The 16,063-nt window shown below is 44.2% G+C and overlaps 6 protein-coding genes across 6 annotated transcripts, besides 3 other annotated features; 4 read left to right on the top strand and 2 right to left on the bottom strand.

Annotated features, from left to right (window-relative positions):
- Positions 1–860: 860 nt before the first annotated feature.
- On the top strand, positions 861–3,071 carry sac6 (fimbrin; the record flags this gene model as incomplete). The annotated part of the gene is made up of 5 exons (XM_001267684.1): positions 861–883; positions 978–1,188; positions 1,246–1,934; positions 2,002–2,984; positions 3,037–3,071. 5 exons carry the CDS (start codon positions 861–863, stop codon positions 3,069–3,071), a joined length of 1,941 nt encoding a protein of 646 aa, XP_001267685.1.
- Positions 3,072–5,035: 1,964 nt separating this feature from the next.
- ACLA_079420 (RNA-binding protein) lies at positions 5,036–6,143 on the bottom strand (the record flags this gene model as incomplete). The annotated part of the gene is made up of 5 exons (XM_001267683.1): positions 5,036–5,088; positions 5,153–5,513; positions 5,565–5,664; positions 5,717–5,773; positions 6,061–6,143. 5 exons carry the CDS (start codon positions 6,141–6,143, stop codon positions 5,036–5,038), a joined length of 654 nt encoding a protein of 217 aa, XP_001267684.1.
- Positions 6,144–7,204: 1,061 nt separating this feature from the next.
- On the top strand, positions 7,205–8,546 carry ACLA_079410 (putative mitochondrial carrier protein; the record flags this gene model as incomplete). The annotated part of the gene is made up of 5 exons (XM_001267682.1): positions 7,205–7,312; positions 7,378–7,695; positions 7,775–8,053; positions 8,122–8,258; positions 8,321–8,546. The coding sequence occupies 5 exons, from the start codon at positions 7,205–7,207 to the stop codon at positions 8,544–8,546; spliced, it is 1,068 nt and encodes a 355-aa protein (XP_001267683.1).
- Positions 8,547–8,581: 35 nt separating this feature from the next.
- Positions 8,582–8,603: a microsatellite.
- Positions 8,604–9,405: 802 nt separating this feature from the next.
- On the top strand, positions 9,406–10,205 carry ACLA_079400 (60S ribosomal protein eL18; the record flags this gene model as incomplete). Its single annotated transcript, XM_001267681.1, has 4 exons — positions 9,406–9,409; positions 9,511–9,615; positions 9,696–10,063; positions 10,128–10,205. 4 exons carry the CDS (start codon positions 9,406–9,408, stop codon positions 10,203–10,205), a joined length of 555 nt encoding a protein of 184 aa, XP_001267682.1.
- Positions 10,206–10,459: 254 nt separating this feature from the next.
- On the bottom strand, positions 10,460–11,936 carry ACLA_079390 (glutamate-5-semialdehyde dehydrogenase; the record flags this gene model as incomplete). The annotated part of the gene is made up of 3 exons (XM_001267680.1): positions 10,460–11,370; positions 11,421–11,582; positions 11,636–11,936. 3 exons carry the CDS (start codon positions 11,934–11,936, stop codon positions 10,460–10,462), a joined length of 1,374 nt encoding a protein of 457 aa, XP_001267681.1.
- Positions 11,937–12,780: 844 nt separating this feature from the next.
- Positions 12,781–14,537, top strand: ACLA_079380 (putative COP9 subunit 3; the record flags this gene model as incomplete). The annotated part of the gene is made up of 5 exons (XM_001267679.1): positions 12,781–12,942; positions 13,026–13,262; positions 13,332–13,787; positions 13,843–13,995; positions 14,046–14,537. The coding sequence occupies 5 exons, from the start codon at positions 12,781–12,783 to the stop codon at positions 14,535–14,537; spliced, it is 1,500 nt and encodes a 499-aa protein (XP_001267680.1).
- Positions 14,538–15,067: 530 nt separating this feature from the next.
- Positions 15,068–15,111: a microsatellite.
- A 919-nt stretch (positions 15,112–16,030) lies between these two features.
- Positions 16,031–16,060: a microsatellite.
- Positions 16,061–16,063: the final 3 nt, after the last annotated feature.

The raw sequence follows: 16,063 nt of genomic DNA, 5'->3' as shown, positions 1-16,063 counted from the left end.
ACTAGGAAATCAAATCAGTTGTTTCTAAAAATGAAATGAGAAGGAATCTGGTTGATATCTAGGATGTAGACATCAAACTCAGACTGGGATAAAAAGCCAGTCACAAGCAGGGCGCACATATAAACAGCAGCTTAACATAATCCTTTTGAAAAAGAATATACTTCTCTTCCAAGAAGAGTTCTTGCATCCATAGCAACTCTAGGGTAGAAAAGACAGCTAAGTCCACAGATGCTTTATCTAGTCTAATAGATCTCCGCAGCATGCGTCATGCGTCATTGACCCATGGCAGACCATGTATTTATTCTCTCTGCATTTTACCAGTAGAGATAGATCTTTACCCCTGTATTATCGGGGGTAGGAACAAGTATCTCTAGACCTTGGTTGAAGTGCTCAATATCAATGCTACTACACAAGGCAATTCTTATCCTAAACACCCGTAATACGTACAGTAAGACATAAGACGTTCCATCAGATTCGAAGTATCTTACCTCCCAGCCATGTACATACACATTGCTCTCGTCGGGGCCGCAATCCCCACCCCGCTTTCCCACTTATTTCTCCCACCCTCGTTCCTACATATGTTGTCCTTCCTGTACTCCGGTTGCCTAACTTTGCGCAAAACCGTTTAACGGATGTTTCTCACCCTCGTCTGTTAAATACATTTCTAACTGGGGAGGACTCATCATATACTCATATTTGCTTTGACTATTGCTTTTCTCTTATTTTACCCCTCCTCTTAACCTCCAAGTCACCTGCTTGTTGTCTATCCCCTTGTCGAACTTAGTCTACAGCCAGAGCTTTGGTCTCTGGTCTGCAACGATCCACTCACAGGCAGGCAGCGTACATCCAGCATAAAGAAGATGAATGTCATCAAGCTTCAAAGGTATGCTTTCGGCATCGCAAAATTTGTGCTTCTTTCATGAGGTTCCTTCCCAGGTTGGGTTATGTGGTACTTTCTCACACTGCTATCCATCTAGGAAATACCCACAGTTTGAACAAAGCGAGATCTTCTCACTTCAAGATGCTTTCAGAAAACTAGACGTGGACGATAAGGGATACTTGGATGAGACCACGGCGATCAAAGCCACCCAACAGTCTGAGCGTCAGCCATACGATGTGGTACGACAGGCCCTGAAGGAAGTCGAACTCGATAGTTCCCGAAGAGTGGAGCTCGAAGATTATGTTGATGTTCGTACCTCAATATGTCGAATCTGATATCCAGGTGATACTAAACATGTGCATCAGCTTATTTCCAGACTTCGCTCCGCTCCACCACAGCAGATGGCTGCTGCTGGCGCAAGTACTGCTACAGGAATACCTGGAAGTGGTACAGGCGCGGCCCGACATGTCTCCAAAGGCAGTGTCGGAGGTCGCATTCACGTGCAAGGATCATCCGCGAATGTAACTCATACCATCAACGAGGATGAGAGGACCGAGTTCACCAGGCACATCAATGCTGTTCTTGCGGGTGATCCTGATATTGGTCACCTGCTGCCCTTTCCCACCGATACCTTTGAGATGTTTGACAAATCCAAAGACGGACTGGTTCTGGCAAAATTGATCAATGACAGCGTACCGGATACAATTGATGAGCGTGTCTTGAATAAGCCAGGGAAGAAAATCAAGCAACTCAACGCTTTCCACATGACAGAAAATAACAACATTGTCATCAATTCGGCTAAGGGCATCGGCTGTTCTGTTGTCAACATTGGAAGTGGCGACATCATAGAGGTTCGCGAGCATTTGATCCTTGGCTTGATCTGGCAAATCATTCGTAGAGGTCTTTTGGGCAAGATTGACATCAAGCTCCATCCGGAACTCTACAGGCTCCTTGAGGAGGATGAGACGCTAGATCAGTTCTTGCGCCTTCCACCAGAACAGATACTTCTCCGCTGGTTTAATTATCACTTGAAGAACGCGAAGTGGGATAGAAGGTAGGCGTTCTCATCTGTTAATCAATTGCAGCCGATATGGCAATCGAGCTATTCTAACCACTTCTAGGGTCACGAACTTCTCTACGGATGTGAAGGATGGCGAAAATTATACTATTCTCCTGAATCAGTTGGCCCCCAATCTGTGCTCCAAAGCACCCCTTCAGACTCAGGATTTGCTTCAACGCGCAGAGCAAGTTTTGGCGAACGCAGAAATTTTAAATTGTCGTAAATTTTTAACGCCATCCTCACTTGTTGCCGGAAATCCCAAGCTCAACCTTGCATTTGTTGCCAATCTGTTCAATACAATCCCAGGTCTTGACCCGATAACCGAGGAGGAGAAATTGGAAGTCGAGGATTTCGATGCCGAAGGAGAACGCGAAGCCCGAGTCTTTACCTTGTGGCTGAATTCACTAGATGTGCAACCCTCAGTGAATTCATTGTTTGACGATCTTCGAGATGGCACTATATTACTGCAAGCATACGACAAGGTGATTCCCGGCAGTGTCAATTGGAGGCATGTCAACAAGCAGCCTAGCTCTGGCAGCGAAATGTTGCGATTCAAAGCTGTGGAGAACACAAACTATGCGATTGAGCTTGGGAAACATATCGGATTCTCGCTTGTTGGAGTCCAGGGTGCCGATATCACCGACGGACAACGTACACTTACCTTGGGACTTGTTTGGCAGTTGATGCGGAGAGACATCACCAACACCCTATCTAGTCTCGCACAGCGGATGGGCAAGCGAGAAATCACTGATTACGAGATGATCCAATGGGCAAATGATATGTCTCAGAGAGGTGGCCGGACTTCATCGATTCGCAGCTTCAAGGATCAAGCCATTGGAACCGGAATCTTCCTACTTGACGTGCTGAACGGAATGAAGAGCAGCTATGTTGATTACGACCTTGTTACTCCAGGTCGATCGGACGAGGAAGCATATGCCAATGCCAAATTGAGTATCAGCATAGCAAGGAAGTTAGGTGCGACTATCTGGTTGGTCCCTGAAGATATCTGCCAGGTGCGATCTCGCTTGGTCACTACATTCATCGGTAACTTATCCTTTATCTGTGCATACTCCGCATTTGCTGACTTGCTTTACAGGATCTCTGATGGCCACTTATGAGAAGATGCAGTGAACATGAGATATAATTTCGATTGTGGCCAAGCATGGTTTAATAGCTTTCTGCGCCTTGAAACAATGAAGGTTGCCTTTGACACTCCAAACAGCGACTATCAGCCGCTGTGATTATAATTCCACTATGGTGAATTGTCTATGAGCTAGTTTCAATCATGCTAGACAGATTATGATTAGACTTCAAAATGTGGGTTCTTTTACTCAAGTGCTTACCAGAAAAATAACCCCCAATAAACAAATGTATGGATCTCTAAGAGGGAGATGCCTTAGCTATCCAGTGAGCTATTAAATGAGTCGGGATCCGCGAGCTGCCTGGCAACCCGCGGTAATGTCAGTCTTTTGGCTTTGTGGTCTGCTAGTATCCAGCTAGCATTCTTACAACAAACCAACTTCTTTATCATGAAAGCCAGTTCAGTTGGGAGTTTCCTGGCTACCTAATAGGGTATGTCAAGGAGTGACACAATGTTGGTAGCTAGGTTCAACATCCAAATTGGTAGCATATGAAAGAAGACCAGCAGAATCTGCTTACCTGTGGTAGTAGCAGGGAAGCAAAAGAGCAGGAAATCACAGTGAAGTGATTAATGATAGCAAGATTGTATGTACTCAAGTCTTCCTCCAGGACTAAGCTACGAGCGATCCAGTTGATGAAAAAATGCACTCCATAGTCAACTGGTTATCATGAATAAAGATCAATCACTAGCCAGGGGCCTCCAATTCAGTAGCCATGTAGCTACGGATAAAGCATCCCGGAATACTGAAGCTCAGTCTAGTCGTTACCACGGCTACCAGAAGAGAGCTGAGAACCTGTATCACTTCCTTGTTTGAATTTCGGTATAAATACTTGGTTCATTCTCGGTGGCTATTAACTATTCCGAGGTCCCTCATAAACTACAACACCGTGGCAGACTTCGTTCTTGGGTGTGGACAGAACTAACAACCGCATGAGGATACCAATCACACATATACCACTGATTATGAAACTCCCCTGGGTTCCGTTGGGAGCGACAGCGTCATTGATATTGGCCATGCAAAGACCCGAACATCTTGGTCAATGGTCGGAGGCTAGTGTAAATTCACTCCGCTAAAAATAAGGCCCCCAATTCAGTATGAAGTCAGAAAGGGATATAAAAGAGGGCATCTTCGCAAATCAAGTCAACTTGAAATATCTCTAGGTTTTACAGTGAGCAGTAACGGGATTATTGACTATGAATCAAGGCTCCAATTCATTGATACTTCACCCTTGCGGGGAATTATACTTACACAACTACTTCTACTAGATCAAGTCCCAGAAACTGGGGCTTAGAACGATATAAGAGACCTCGCGGAGCTCGGCCGTTCGGGAAAGACGGGGAGGGAAAATAGTGGATAATCGTGACCATATTAGATTGCGAAGACGGACGAGGGGAAGCGGTTCTCGGGACACACGCAGGGACGACTAAGATTGGCGCGGGTAGACAGACAACGTTCGCTCGACGTTCGATCGGAGATAATTCGAGCTGCTGACCAGGATAAATACCAAACGTTCGAGAAAGCAAAATCAAATCAATGAGCCGAAACGACAAAACACTCTTCATTACCACCCTCTTGTCTCTTTCTCGCCTTTGCTCCTCACGGATCCACCAACGAGGCTAAGAGGAAGGGCGATGTGAGGAGGACGGCGGAGAGGTTGGAAAGTCGATGAGAAGCTCAGAAAGGAAAAATAATCAAATCCAAACGATGAATGAGAGCGCAAAAAGAGAGACGATAGGAGAACACGGAGAAGACGCGGACGTGAGGCAAAACCATGATGATCAAAGTCCATGGCTTCAAATGCCCGAGGGACCCGAAGTTAAGTTTTGTTAACACGACCATGATTCCATACCTTGAACAAGAAAATGGCGATGCCGAGGGTTTTCCTGTCTATGTTCCGATGAATAAAAATAGCGAGAACGAAAAGCCGCCGCAATGAGCACCAGAAACATCCATCTACTCGGCAGTATCTAACTCGTCATGAGCAGAAGTCAGGGCGTCTAGCGGAGCTGTCAAGGTTGGTGAGAATTGCACAAACTAGAACGATAGAGGCAGGGCAAATTATGAAAATACCTTTCCTATCTTCGCCATTCGGGCCGTTTTCTCGGTCTTCTTCACGGCGTTCTCTGTCATCATCGCGGCGTTCCCTGTCATCCTTGATGTCACGATCTCTTTCATCTGGACTACGCGAGCGGTCCCGAGAGCGTTCACGGTCGCGATCACGGCGGTCATAGTCCCGGTCGCGCCGATCATAGTCCCGGTCACGGTCCCGACGGTCATAATCGCGCTCATATCTTTCCTCCCTGCGAGGCGAGTAGTCACCTCGACTGCGGCGAGGAGAAGGCGAACGACCACGACGAGGAGGGGTGCGGTCACGGCGACGATCACGACCTGAATCAAATCGCCAGGAGGCAGATGGGGGAGTTCGAGCCCACTAATGACTAGTTAGGTCATTCAAAGATAACTGATAATCAAGCAAGCCTACTTCAATCTTCAAAAGATCATCACGACCAATTCTCTTGTTATGCATCTCGTGATATGCGTCGTCTGCATCGCGACGACTTTCGTACTCAACGAAAGCAAACCTAAAGGTTATCAGGATGGTGCGCGATGGAAACCAAATGAGCGCTGACATACAGTCTGCTTGAAGGAGTGCGTGGCGCCGGAATATCACATCGAACAAGGCGTCCATATCTGCCAGTACGTCAGTTTCAGACAGTTGGATAATTGACAAGAAAAAATGACTTGATATGATGGATGAATGAGGCATAAAGGAGTGAAACGATTGAGCCAGCAGAAGGAAATTAGAAGGGTATATGATGGCAACAACATATCATTGATCGAGCAATCGGTTTTGCATTCTTTCATTTGATAAGTTGATTCCTTATCAGAAACGCGAGGCGCCATCGATATGAATTGCGATGGTGCGTACGGAAATCGCGAGGTTGTGGTAGCGCATATCATCGATGAGCGGCACGTACCGTTCGAATTCGTAGGCAAGGTCGCGGGCTCGAGTCCCGTGTCCAAAACCGGTGACATAGAGAGTCGTTCCTGCACGGGACATCGTGTGTGGCCTTGAAGTGAATGTATCTGATGTTCTATGTAGCGTTCAAGGAACGTGTTGACTTAAACTTCAATTAGAAGATTTGCTTGCAAGAGGAAAGATTGATGAAAGAGGAGAGAAAAGAGAGTTGAGATAAAGTTGAGAAGGATGTACGGGAAGCCAGATGCACCACAAGTGAAGTACCTCAAGACACTAAGGAGTAAGGTACAAATTTGTAAAGCGCAAGCAGACTACGTGAATTATATTGATTGAGTGGCATGTTAATTTGATTATTGAAATCAGACTGTTCTGTCAAAGTACATATGAAGGATATTTAACAGTCACCACTATGCTTTACATAATCCTATAAGGTGGAATATATCGACTTGCAGATATTGGTTTCCTCCGATGACTGCATGGCATCAGCTGAAAATGGGCAGTCTTATCTTCAGCTGACTCCATGATCGAAATTGGGAATGACATGTTTACTTGATGATAGATGATATACCTTAAAGATCAAAATTGTAACTCTCTAATCAGAAAGGGACTATGATCACTATCAAGGCTCTTTTCTTCCTAGTGCTGCCCCAGGACAAACCTGACCAGGGGCTAGAATACTCTAGTAATGGCTCAAAGTACCCGACTACCGAGGACACTAACCAGTCTCAACATTGACTCTACAACCCTCAGGCCTTTGATGTCAGATTATATGAGACACTATCTAGCCTAGATTTTTGGTGAGAAAGTTATTACTGTCGAAGTGATTTCCATATGAACATATATGTGTGTTCGTTTCGCATGCCTTCGATTGGTTCTTAACAAGAGACTGTCTCTCATTATTTCCTCTCCATTCTCTTGCCGTTCTTCTGCCTTCGTCCATACTGCTTTACGTGCATTGTCAGCTCTTATCTACCCATATGTTGAACTGCTCATGATAGAATAATACAAAGTTGCTGGTAAGTTATTTTCTTCATGAGACGGGGAGACATACTGTCCTCTAGAATCCAGATAACTCACTCATAAGTAGTGGCACAGGTTGCTTCGAGCAGTGCTATTCCTTGAGACCCTGTTCCAGTGACAAAATGAATCCAAATCGCCAGCAGCAAACACAGAATGATATGTCAGAGAATTCTACAAGGGATAGTAGAAGGCCTCCTCTCCCTCAATTGTCACCATCGGATCCAGTCAAAGTGGGTTCAAGAAGTTACTATAACCCCCATCCATTCAACCTCTTACAGTTCATATTTATCTACAGACGACGTCCTTCAGAAGTCCACTATTCTTGACCAAAACCAGAGAGAGGATATCCGACCCGGTTATTGCAGCGTTCATTGCAGGAGGCGTGGCTGGTGCTGTCTCCAGAACAATTGTGTCACCTCTCGAACGCCTCAAGATCTTGCTCCAAATCCAGACAGTTGGTAGAGAAGAATATAAGCTATCTATATCGAAAGCCCTCTTGAAAATAGGAAAAGAGGAGGGTTGGAGGGGATTCTTGCGCGGCAATGGTACAAATTGCATCCGCATAATACCTTATTCAGCTGTCCAATTCGGGAGCTATAACTTTTACAAGAAGGTGTGTTGAAGTCTGTGTTCAATGAACATGAAACTCCATCCTGAGCTACTTATTTTATGCTAACCTCAAGTCTGTCAAGTTCGCAGAACCCTCTCCGAATGCTGAGTTGTCACCATTTCGTCGTTTGATATGTGGAGGAGCCGCTGGAATTACTTCGGTCACCATTACTTACCCTCTTGATATTGTCCGAACCCGACTTTCCATCCAGTCCGCCTCTTTCGCAGCACTCGGTCAAAGAGGCTCTTTTGAAAAACTACCTGGAATGTTTACAACTATGGTTCTTATATACAAGAACGAGGGTGGACTCGTTGCTCTATACCGTGGCATCGTCCCTACAATCGCTGGCGTCGCTCCATACGTTAGTGTCCCTTTTCTTGCCGTTTTATTGTTCGGTATGAAAGAAGATGACTGTACTGATGACAATAGGTGGGTCTAAATTTCATGACATATGAATCAGCCCGCAAATACTTGACACCGGATGGTGATAAGACACCAAGCCCGTGGCGGAAGCTCCTTGCAGGTGCTGTCTCTGGGGCCGTAGCTCAAACATTTACATATCCATTGTAAGTCCTCGAAGAAACGATCTTATCTCCTCTGGTAGCAATGACTACTAACGTGGCCATAGTGATGTCCTGCGACGTCGGTTTCAGATCAACACAATGTCCGGAATGGGATATCAGTATAAATCCGTCTGGGATGCCGTGAGAGTCATTATGGCCGAAGAAGGACTGAGAGGATTCTTCAAAGGGATCGTGCCTAATCTCATGAAAGTTGCTCCGAGTATGGCCAGTAGTTGGCTCAGTTTTGAGTTAACGAGAGATTTTCTTGTTGGCCTAAGTGAAGAAATATGATTATACCCTCCGTCGTTCCAGCCATGCTGTTGAGCGGTGGTGGTGGTGGTGGTGGTGATAGCTACCTGTCTTCTCTCAACTACCTCCAATCTATACGTTACCACGTCCAAGGAGTAATGGCAGTATCTCCTTGAATTCCACTTACAGCAAGCAAGCTAACTAGATATGAGTTAAATCCTAGTGGACGGCTTGTAATTAAGCATTCTTAACTGTGTTTGTTAACTTCGAAGACAAAGAAGCATCAGATAAGCGCTTGTTTAATAAACACCAACTACCACGAAGTACTCCTTACACGAAGGAGGGATATCACTATATCAAGATAGTTAATTTTCTCTAAAATCACATAACAAAAAATCCAGTTATCTCCCAATGAATAGACTACAAAGCGCATTCCCTTTTGTAGAAGTAAGGTACAGTGACAAGAAGGAATCAGTATAGCAGAGAAGCACGGAGTAGACAGACCACTATAAATCACGGAGTTTAAGTAATTTAGTAAGCTTGAGATGCTACTTGAGATTTTGCCTTGGTATCAAAGTATGGAGTTTCTAGACAGTTTTGGATGTTAATGTCATTTTGAATTTCTTTCAAAGAACCTGGAACAACTATTGGAACAATTTCACACCCACTAACGTCTAGAGAGTGGGTACCCTACTTCAAGTCTCAATACTCTTTGCTTAGTGGACCCATACTATAATCAACAGAGGTCACGGGCTCTAAATTCCGAATATGTACTAGGGTAGGGCTCAACCCGCACACACCGTCTATCTGAAAATCGTAGATCAAAATCCTCTACAGATTTACATCGCGTACGGGTGCGACAGCTAGCCAACACTCAGGTGTCTCATCAGTATCAGCAGCCATGGGTATGTTTACGGGCCCCCTCGATTGAGATATCTCCATTTTATATTGAAGTATCCTTAAATGCATCATTGCGAGCCGGGAAGAATAACCACTTGAATTATAGGTATCGACTTGGACCGTCACCATGTGCGCAGCACCCACCGCAAGGCGCCTAAAAGCGAGAATGTCTACCTGCAGGTCCTTGTGAAGCTGTACCGTTTTCTTTCCCGTATGAGAATTCCATCATTGATCCCCGGAGGGTGTCGGAAACATCACGAACAAGAAAAACTAATTGGATTGACTGAACAGGCCGCACGGAATCCAACTTCAACAAGGTTGTGCTGCGTCGCCTCTTCATGTCGAGAATCAACCGCCCTCCCGTGTCTCTCTCGCGCATCGTTTCCAATGTCACCGATTCGCACAAGGGCAAGACCATCGTTGTGATTGGCACTGTCACCGACGACAACCGTCTTCTTACTATCCCCAAGCTCTCGGTTGCGGCTTTGCGTTTCACTGCTACAGCTAGGGCTAGGATTGAGAAGGCTGGAGGCGAGACATTGACCTTGGACCAGCTTGCGCTCCGTGCCCCTACTGGAGCGAACACCCTTCTCCTCCGTGGTCCCAAGAACGCCCGTGAGGCTGTCAAGCATTTCGGCTTCGGCCCCCACAGCCACAAGGTAAGGCTCAGTTTAGACTACTTATGGGGGCTTGATTATGTGCTCACAATTGCTTTTTCTTCAGAAACCTTATGTCCAAAGCAAGGGCCGGAAATTCGAAAGAGCTCGTGGACGGAGAAGGTCCCGTGGCTTCAAGGTCTAGTCGAGTGTCTTCCTGAATCTGACTGTGACTTGGGAGCGGGTGGATGCTGTTACATACGCCATTGGTGTCTACACAAGATTCCCTGTGTTTACTGTCAAGTCTAGATATGGGCAGCTCTAGGTAGTGTGCCAGCGAAGCTCACGCTGTCTAAATAGGTCTCCAGATCCTGTTTGGCCTAGAATGATGAATGGCGAAAAAATCAAATTATTTTGCGATGTCAATTGAAATGCAATGTTAAAGAACCTGAGAGTATATCATTGTAAAGCTAAACTCTCATGTTTCCATTTCTTCCCTCCTTCTCCCTCGGCGTAATCGCTTGCTCGATGGCCTTGTCCCCGAAGACGATATTTGTAGATGGTCAATCCATCCAATCCCACAGGTCCTCTGGTGTGTATCTTATTCGTACTAATCCCAACCTCCGTGCCAAATCCAAATCGCATTCCATCCGCAAATCTTGTTGATGCATTCCAGAAGACCCCTGCACTATCCACTCCGCTCATAAATGCTTCTGCAATATCCGTCGATTCAGTCAGAATTAGATCCGTATGTTTAGACGAATGCGAATTGATATGAGCGATGGCAGTCTCCACCGCAGACATTGGTGAAGCCGTTGACGAGATGGTCTTAACCGCCAAAACCAGATCCAGAAATTCTGTATCATAATCAGAGTGGACGGCATCCTTGATTAGCTCCGCAGGCGCTGTAGGTACACTCTTCGCTATAATAGATTTGGATTGAGCATCGCATCGAAGGCAAACTCCCTTGGCTAGAAGAGCCTCCGCGACGGCAGGGAAGATGGTCTCCAGAGCGTCTTCATGGACGAGCAACGTTTCTAACGAATTGCAGGCGGCGGGGTAATCTGTCTTTGAGTCCACAATTACTTTGACAGCAATGGTGAGATCCGCATCGATATGAATATACGCGGAGCACAGGCCGTCAGCATGGCCGAGCACCGGAATTTTAGTATTCTCCTTGACAAATCGGACAAGATCGTTCGAGCCACGTGGAATGACAAGATCTATCAGTGAGTCTTGCGCTAGCAAAGACGTGACGATATCTCTCGTTTTCACAAGCTGGACTGCTGCCTTGGGCACACAGGTCCCTGAAATTGCTTCAGATATTACTCTTGATATTGCAATGAAAGACTCGGTAGACTCCTTGCCCCCTTCACGAAGTTAGTAAGAGATAGCCAGGTAATATTTCACGAGCTTGTACCTTTCAGAATAGCGGCATTACCCGATTTGATAGACAGAGCGGCGATATTCGCGATGACTTCTGGGCGTGCCTCAAAAATGATAAGGAGGACACCAATTGGACAAGTCACTCTCTCGAGAGTCAAACCATCATCCAGAAGAGTCTTCAGGGTGACTCTGCCGACTTGAAGAGGTCAATCAGTTTGGGTACATCGCAACCATGTCCTATTTACATACTTGGATCTTCCAAATCCCGAACGCTAAGAATCCCTTTGAGCATATCGTCATATTTTCCCGACCTCGATAGGTCCAGTCTCTTAAGAGCGCTATGGCTGAGACTGCCATCTTCCGCCGCTCGACTTGCAAGTTGAACATCCCGTGCATTAGCTTCAAGAATTATTTCTTTATTCTTGGAAAGTGCATCATGGAGTGCTGTCAATGCTTGATTGCGGTCAATCGCGGATAAAGTGGCAAGTTGGCGAGATGCCAAAGATGCCGTTTTGGCAATGTCGAGTGCGGAAGATTCTGTCAGGGACATTGCACAAATATCGTGGTTTAAAAATTTACTCAACCCCGGTTTATAAGGAGTAGAACAGAATATTAGAGAATAATGGTTGGTTCTTGTTAAGATATCAGTTTAGATGATGTTCATGACTCATAAATCAAAATTAGGACACTAGCTTGCCAGACAAGACATTAGCCGAATCTCGATATTTGTATGTACTATGTACCCACGTCAGGAGTCGGTACCCAACTACCCATGTTGCGATGACCCATACATGGCGGGGTAGATAGGTGTCAGTAGTCCAAGTAATCACTTAAGTATTCAATAATCAATGCCCTCACGTTGTGGCTTGCAGGGCACTGTGATATTTTGACAGGGCATTATTTGAATCGTGCTATTCTAACTTTTGGCTTTACAGGCAACATTGGGTGGGCTACAATCAAGCTACTATCCGATATCCAGATTTTTAGTCAGGGTATGACCAATGCCGTTATACATGCAATAACCATTATCGACATCTCCATGAGCTGTCTCACTTCAAGTCCAGTAGGTGTGAACCTAAGATCATGAATTGAATCATTGGATCATATATTGTACGTATATGCTGGATGTAAAAACCTTTAAGAATCTCGACATCACCTACAACCTTGTTGGCATTCTTTAAATTGGGGGACATACTCTACGTAATATTAGAGACGGCTGTCATAAATACATTATCCCCATAAGCTGTCAAGGATCAAGCCAAGTCTCACAACTGTTATTCCATCTTACAATCAACTTTGACGGCGACCTCCACTTGATTTATTCTGCTCGAATATTGAGGCCTCCAATATCGTTATATATGATCTTCGGAGAAAGAACATAAATGACCTGAAACATGACAGAGATCCTCGCGCGGCTTACTGCACCGTCAGCATACCGATATGCATCGTGTGAAATACTCGAGGACTATGGTCGCCAGCTCCGTGAGCTCATAGCTTATATCAAGCAACCTAGAACAACTGCCGATATTGCCACCGCCGCCGAGTTCCTGCTAGATGTATGTGAAGAATACTATGTCATATGTGCTCGAGGCTACGGGTTTCCATCGTCGCTCGCTTACACGTTGATGACCATGTCCAGAATCTCGACCCATCTCTGCACTCAGCGAGCTATTTGTTCGTTTTACATGCGGAGATCAAAAATCACAGCACCAAGTACAGCAAACATCCACCAGATGTTCTTCAACCCGGGCAACGGCTATGGTCAAAGGCTGTCGAGTGTCTCAGCGTATTTGATCCCGTGCAAGTTCGTTATGCTGGTTACGAGTGGCGGCAGTTAATTGAACTTGTAGCTCAGGCTGCGCAGGCTACATCAAAGGCAAGTTTTACTGACTCCAAGCCCATTCGCAATCACCTTCCTATGCTAAGTCCTACGAGGGAAAGCTAGACCTTCCTGGCAGTCCAAGTTATCAAGAATGCAATACTCCGACTTGATCCGTCATCCTCGACATTCACATCCACACATGTCCTGTTTGCTAAGATATGTTTAAGTACCAAGTCGTATCGGCATGCACTACCTGTTCTGGATAAAACCATGTGCTACCTTCCTCCTGATACGGTTCAATGTCCACGGGTCGGGCATGGAGGACTTCTTTGCTCCGAGCACGAGTCTAACGCGTCGTATATCACCTTTTGTTCGGGTTTATCTGCCAACCTAACGCATAGGGATCATCTGGAATACTTTTTGTATGGCGCGATGATATACATGGCTCTCAAAGATTGGGACAGGGCCCTTCATTTCTTGAGCATAGTCATATCTTGTCCTGTGACCAACGCTGTCAGTATGATCATGATCCAAGGTTACAAAAAGTGGCTTCTTGTGAGCCTCCTGGGCAAGGGCAGGGTACGTGCTGACCAGTGTCAAATCTTCGTCGAGATGCTAATATGTTCCTCTGCAGGTCGTTACGCCGCCCGAGATCATAAGTCCGCATGTTATGAAAGTCTACCAGTCGATGACGCTGCCATACCGCTCTTTAGCCTGTGCGTTTGAAAATGGTGACGTGAAAATATTGCAGGCTGAAATTGATGCCGGGCAAAAGATATGGGCTGCGGTAAGCTGAACACTTCGCTTCTAGTGAACTATATTTCTGAATCGATCCAGGATCACAACATGGGCTTAGTAGTTCAAACTATTCGAGCACTCAGGAGGTCTGTGATTGTTAGGCTGGGCAAGACTTTCTCAGCGCTGGCAACTCTGGACGTTGGGCCACGAATAGCATCCTTTCCGGTTTCAGCTGCAGAACTGGAGGCGCTCATATCATCCATGTTGATGTCTGAAGGGCTAGGGTCCACATTATTGCACTCGCAGAGCCATGATCGGCACACCATGCTTCGTTTTCAAGTTGAGAGAACGCCTCGTTCCATTCGAGAAGGGGCCATCCAGTTTCTCATAGATCTTGAGAATCGATCGTTAAGTACACTCGCCTGCAAGATCGATCAAAGCAACCATGATCTAGGACTAACCAGCGAGCAACTCCAATTTATTCGACGTGCAAAGAACTCCGCTGAGCTTGGGTATCAGAAAGGCGGAATGACATTCAGCGATGACACTGTCAATCAGGACATCGATGAAGATATCATGGGAGACCATTGAGCCGTTTGCAGCAACATGTCTGTGGTGTTTGGGGGTTGTTTGGGTCTGCCCCTGCTGCTTGTGCGCTGTATCAATTAAGCAGTGCATCTGACTGCTGAAACAGAGGTCCAGATGGCTGCCAGTTGTTATGATTTAGACATATGATTGACAGGTGCTTTGCTCTCCAACACTGCAAGTCTGAGCTTGGCATTGGAGTACTATGGAGTGTATATGTTAATAGCTCTTTGAATCCTTACTAGCACTGATACTAAGCATGGTTTCTGTGTTACTTTTCATGCTGTAATGGTTATATCCTTATGCATTCTATATCCCAGGGCATATAGTTAGTAGAGATTTTGACCAGGCTATGCTATCTGATGGTAGCATTTAAGTTAGTTGACTATATAAGGATCACAAACCTTGGTTGGGGGTATTTTATAATTATGTAGAGCAGAATAGAAATTAGCTTCTAAATTTTAGTATTGTATGAGCCTACTTAGTCAAGTGGTAAACCTGTGAGATTAGTATAATATCTAATCTAGAATTATTTAGATTGATTGATTGGCTGATTGATTGATTAATCAATTAATTTATTCCGTACTCTGTTTTAGCACTAAGCTAGGCCATACTAGAGGCTCCTAATAAGTAGTACTGACTATAGTATTTGTTATGATGGTAGTCGTAAAACCACAAGAGGTGGTGATGAATTTAGTTGATGGTTAAAAGATGATTATTTTACTAAGGCTTCTACTGTAGGGATATCTTATTATGTTATATGATTAACTCACCCCTTACCATATAGGGTGGTGGGACCATAATAATATCCCTATCATATAAAAGATAGAGCCTAATCATAACTTAGTAAAATAAAAGAAAGAAAAAAAGGAAATACTTAGTCTGATGAAATATAGTTATTTTAAGGAGTAGGGAATGGGAAAGATACATAGTAATCTAGTAGTAAGGATAAAAAGGAAATATCTTAGTCTAATAGAATATAGTTATTTTAGGCAGTAAGGAATGGGTAGGCAGTAGGGAATAAGTCTAGGATATTAACTACTAAACTTATAGTAAATAGTATTAAGATCCTTCTATACTATATAAGATAGTTCTTATTTAGTAAGTAGTATATTAAGCTGCTTATATTTATTTATAAGATAGTTAAAATACTAGGCTTTAAGGTTGATAAGTAATTATCTAATATATTAGATAAAGAAGTATTTAATAGTAAAGTCTAGTATAAATATAAGAAGAATATATAATAATATAATAGGTTTATTTTAATAATATTTAATAAAGTCCCCTTCTAGTGCTTTAATAAACTTAATATTATAGTTAAATAAATCTATTTATCTTTATTTATTCTTAGATATAGTATTAATATTCTTCTTTAAAATTAGGTTAAAGATTATATAGTACTTATCAAGTATTTAAATAATATATTTAGCTATAATCTAACTTTTATAATATGTAATTACCTAAGTAATATATTATTTTAACCTAATATATAGAATATATATTATTATTATTAGTATTAGTATTATTATCCT

The sequence above is a fragment of the Aspergillus clavatus genome, genomic scaffold (assembly GCF_000002715.2).
Source record: "Aspergillus clavatus NRRL 1 1099423829806 genomic scaffold, whole genome shotgun sequence".
Taxonomy (NCBI): Eukaryota; Fungi; Ascomycota; class Eurotiomycetes; order Eurotiales; family Aspergillaceae; genus Aspergillus; species Aspergillus clavatus.
Note: the sequence above shows the minus strand (reverse complement) of the source record. Positions and strands in the feature narration are given on the sequence as shown.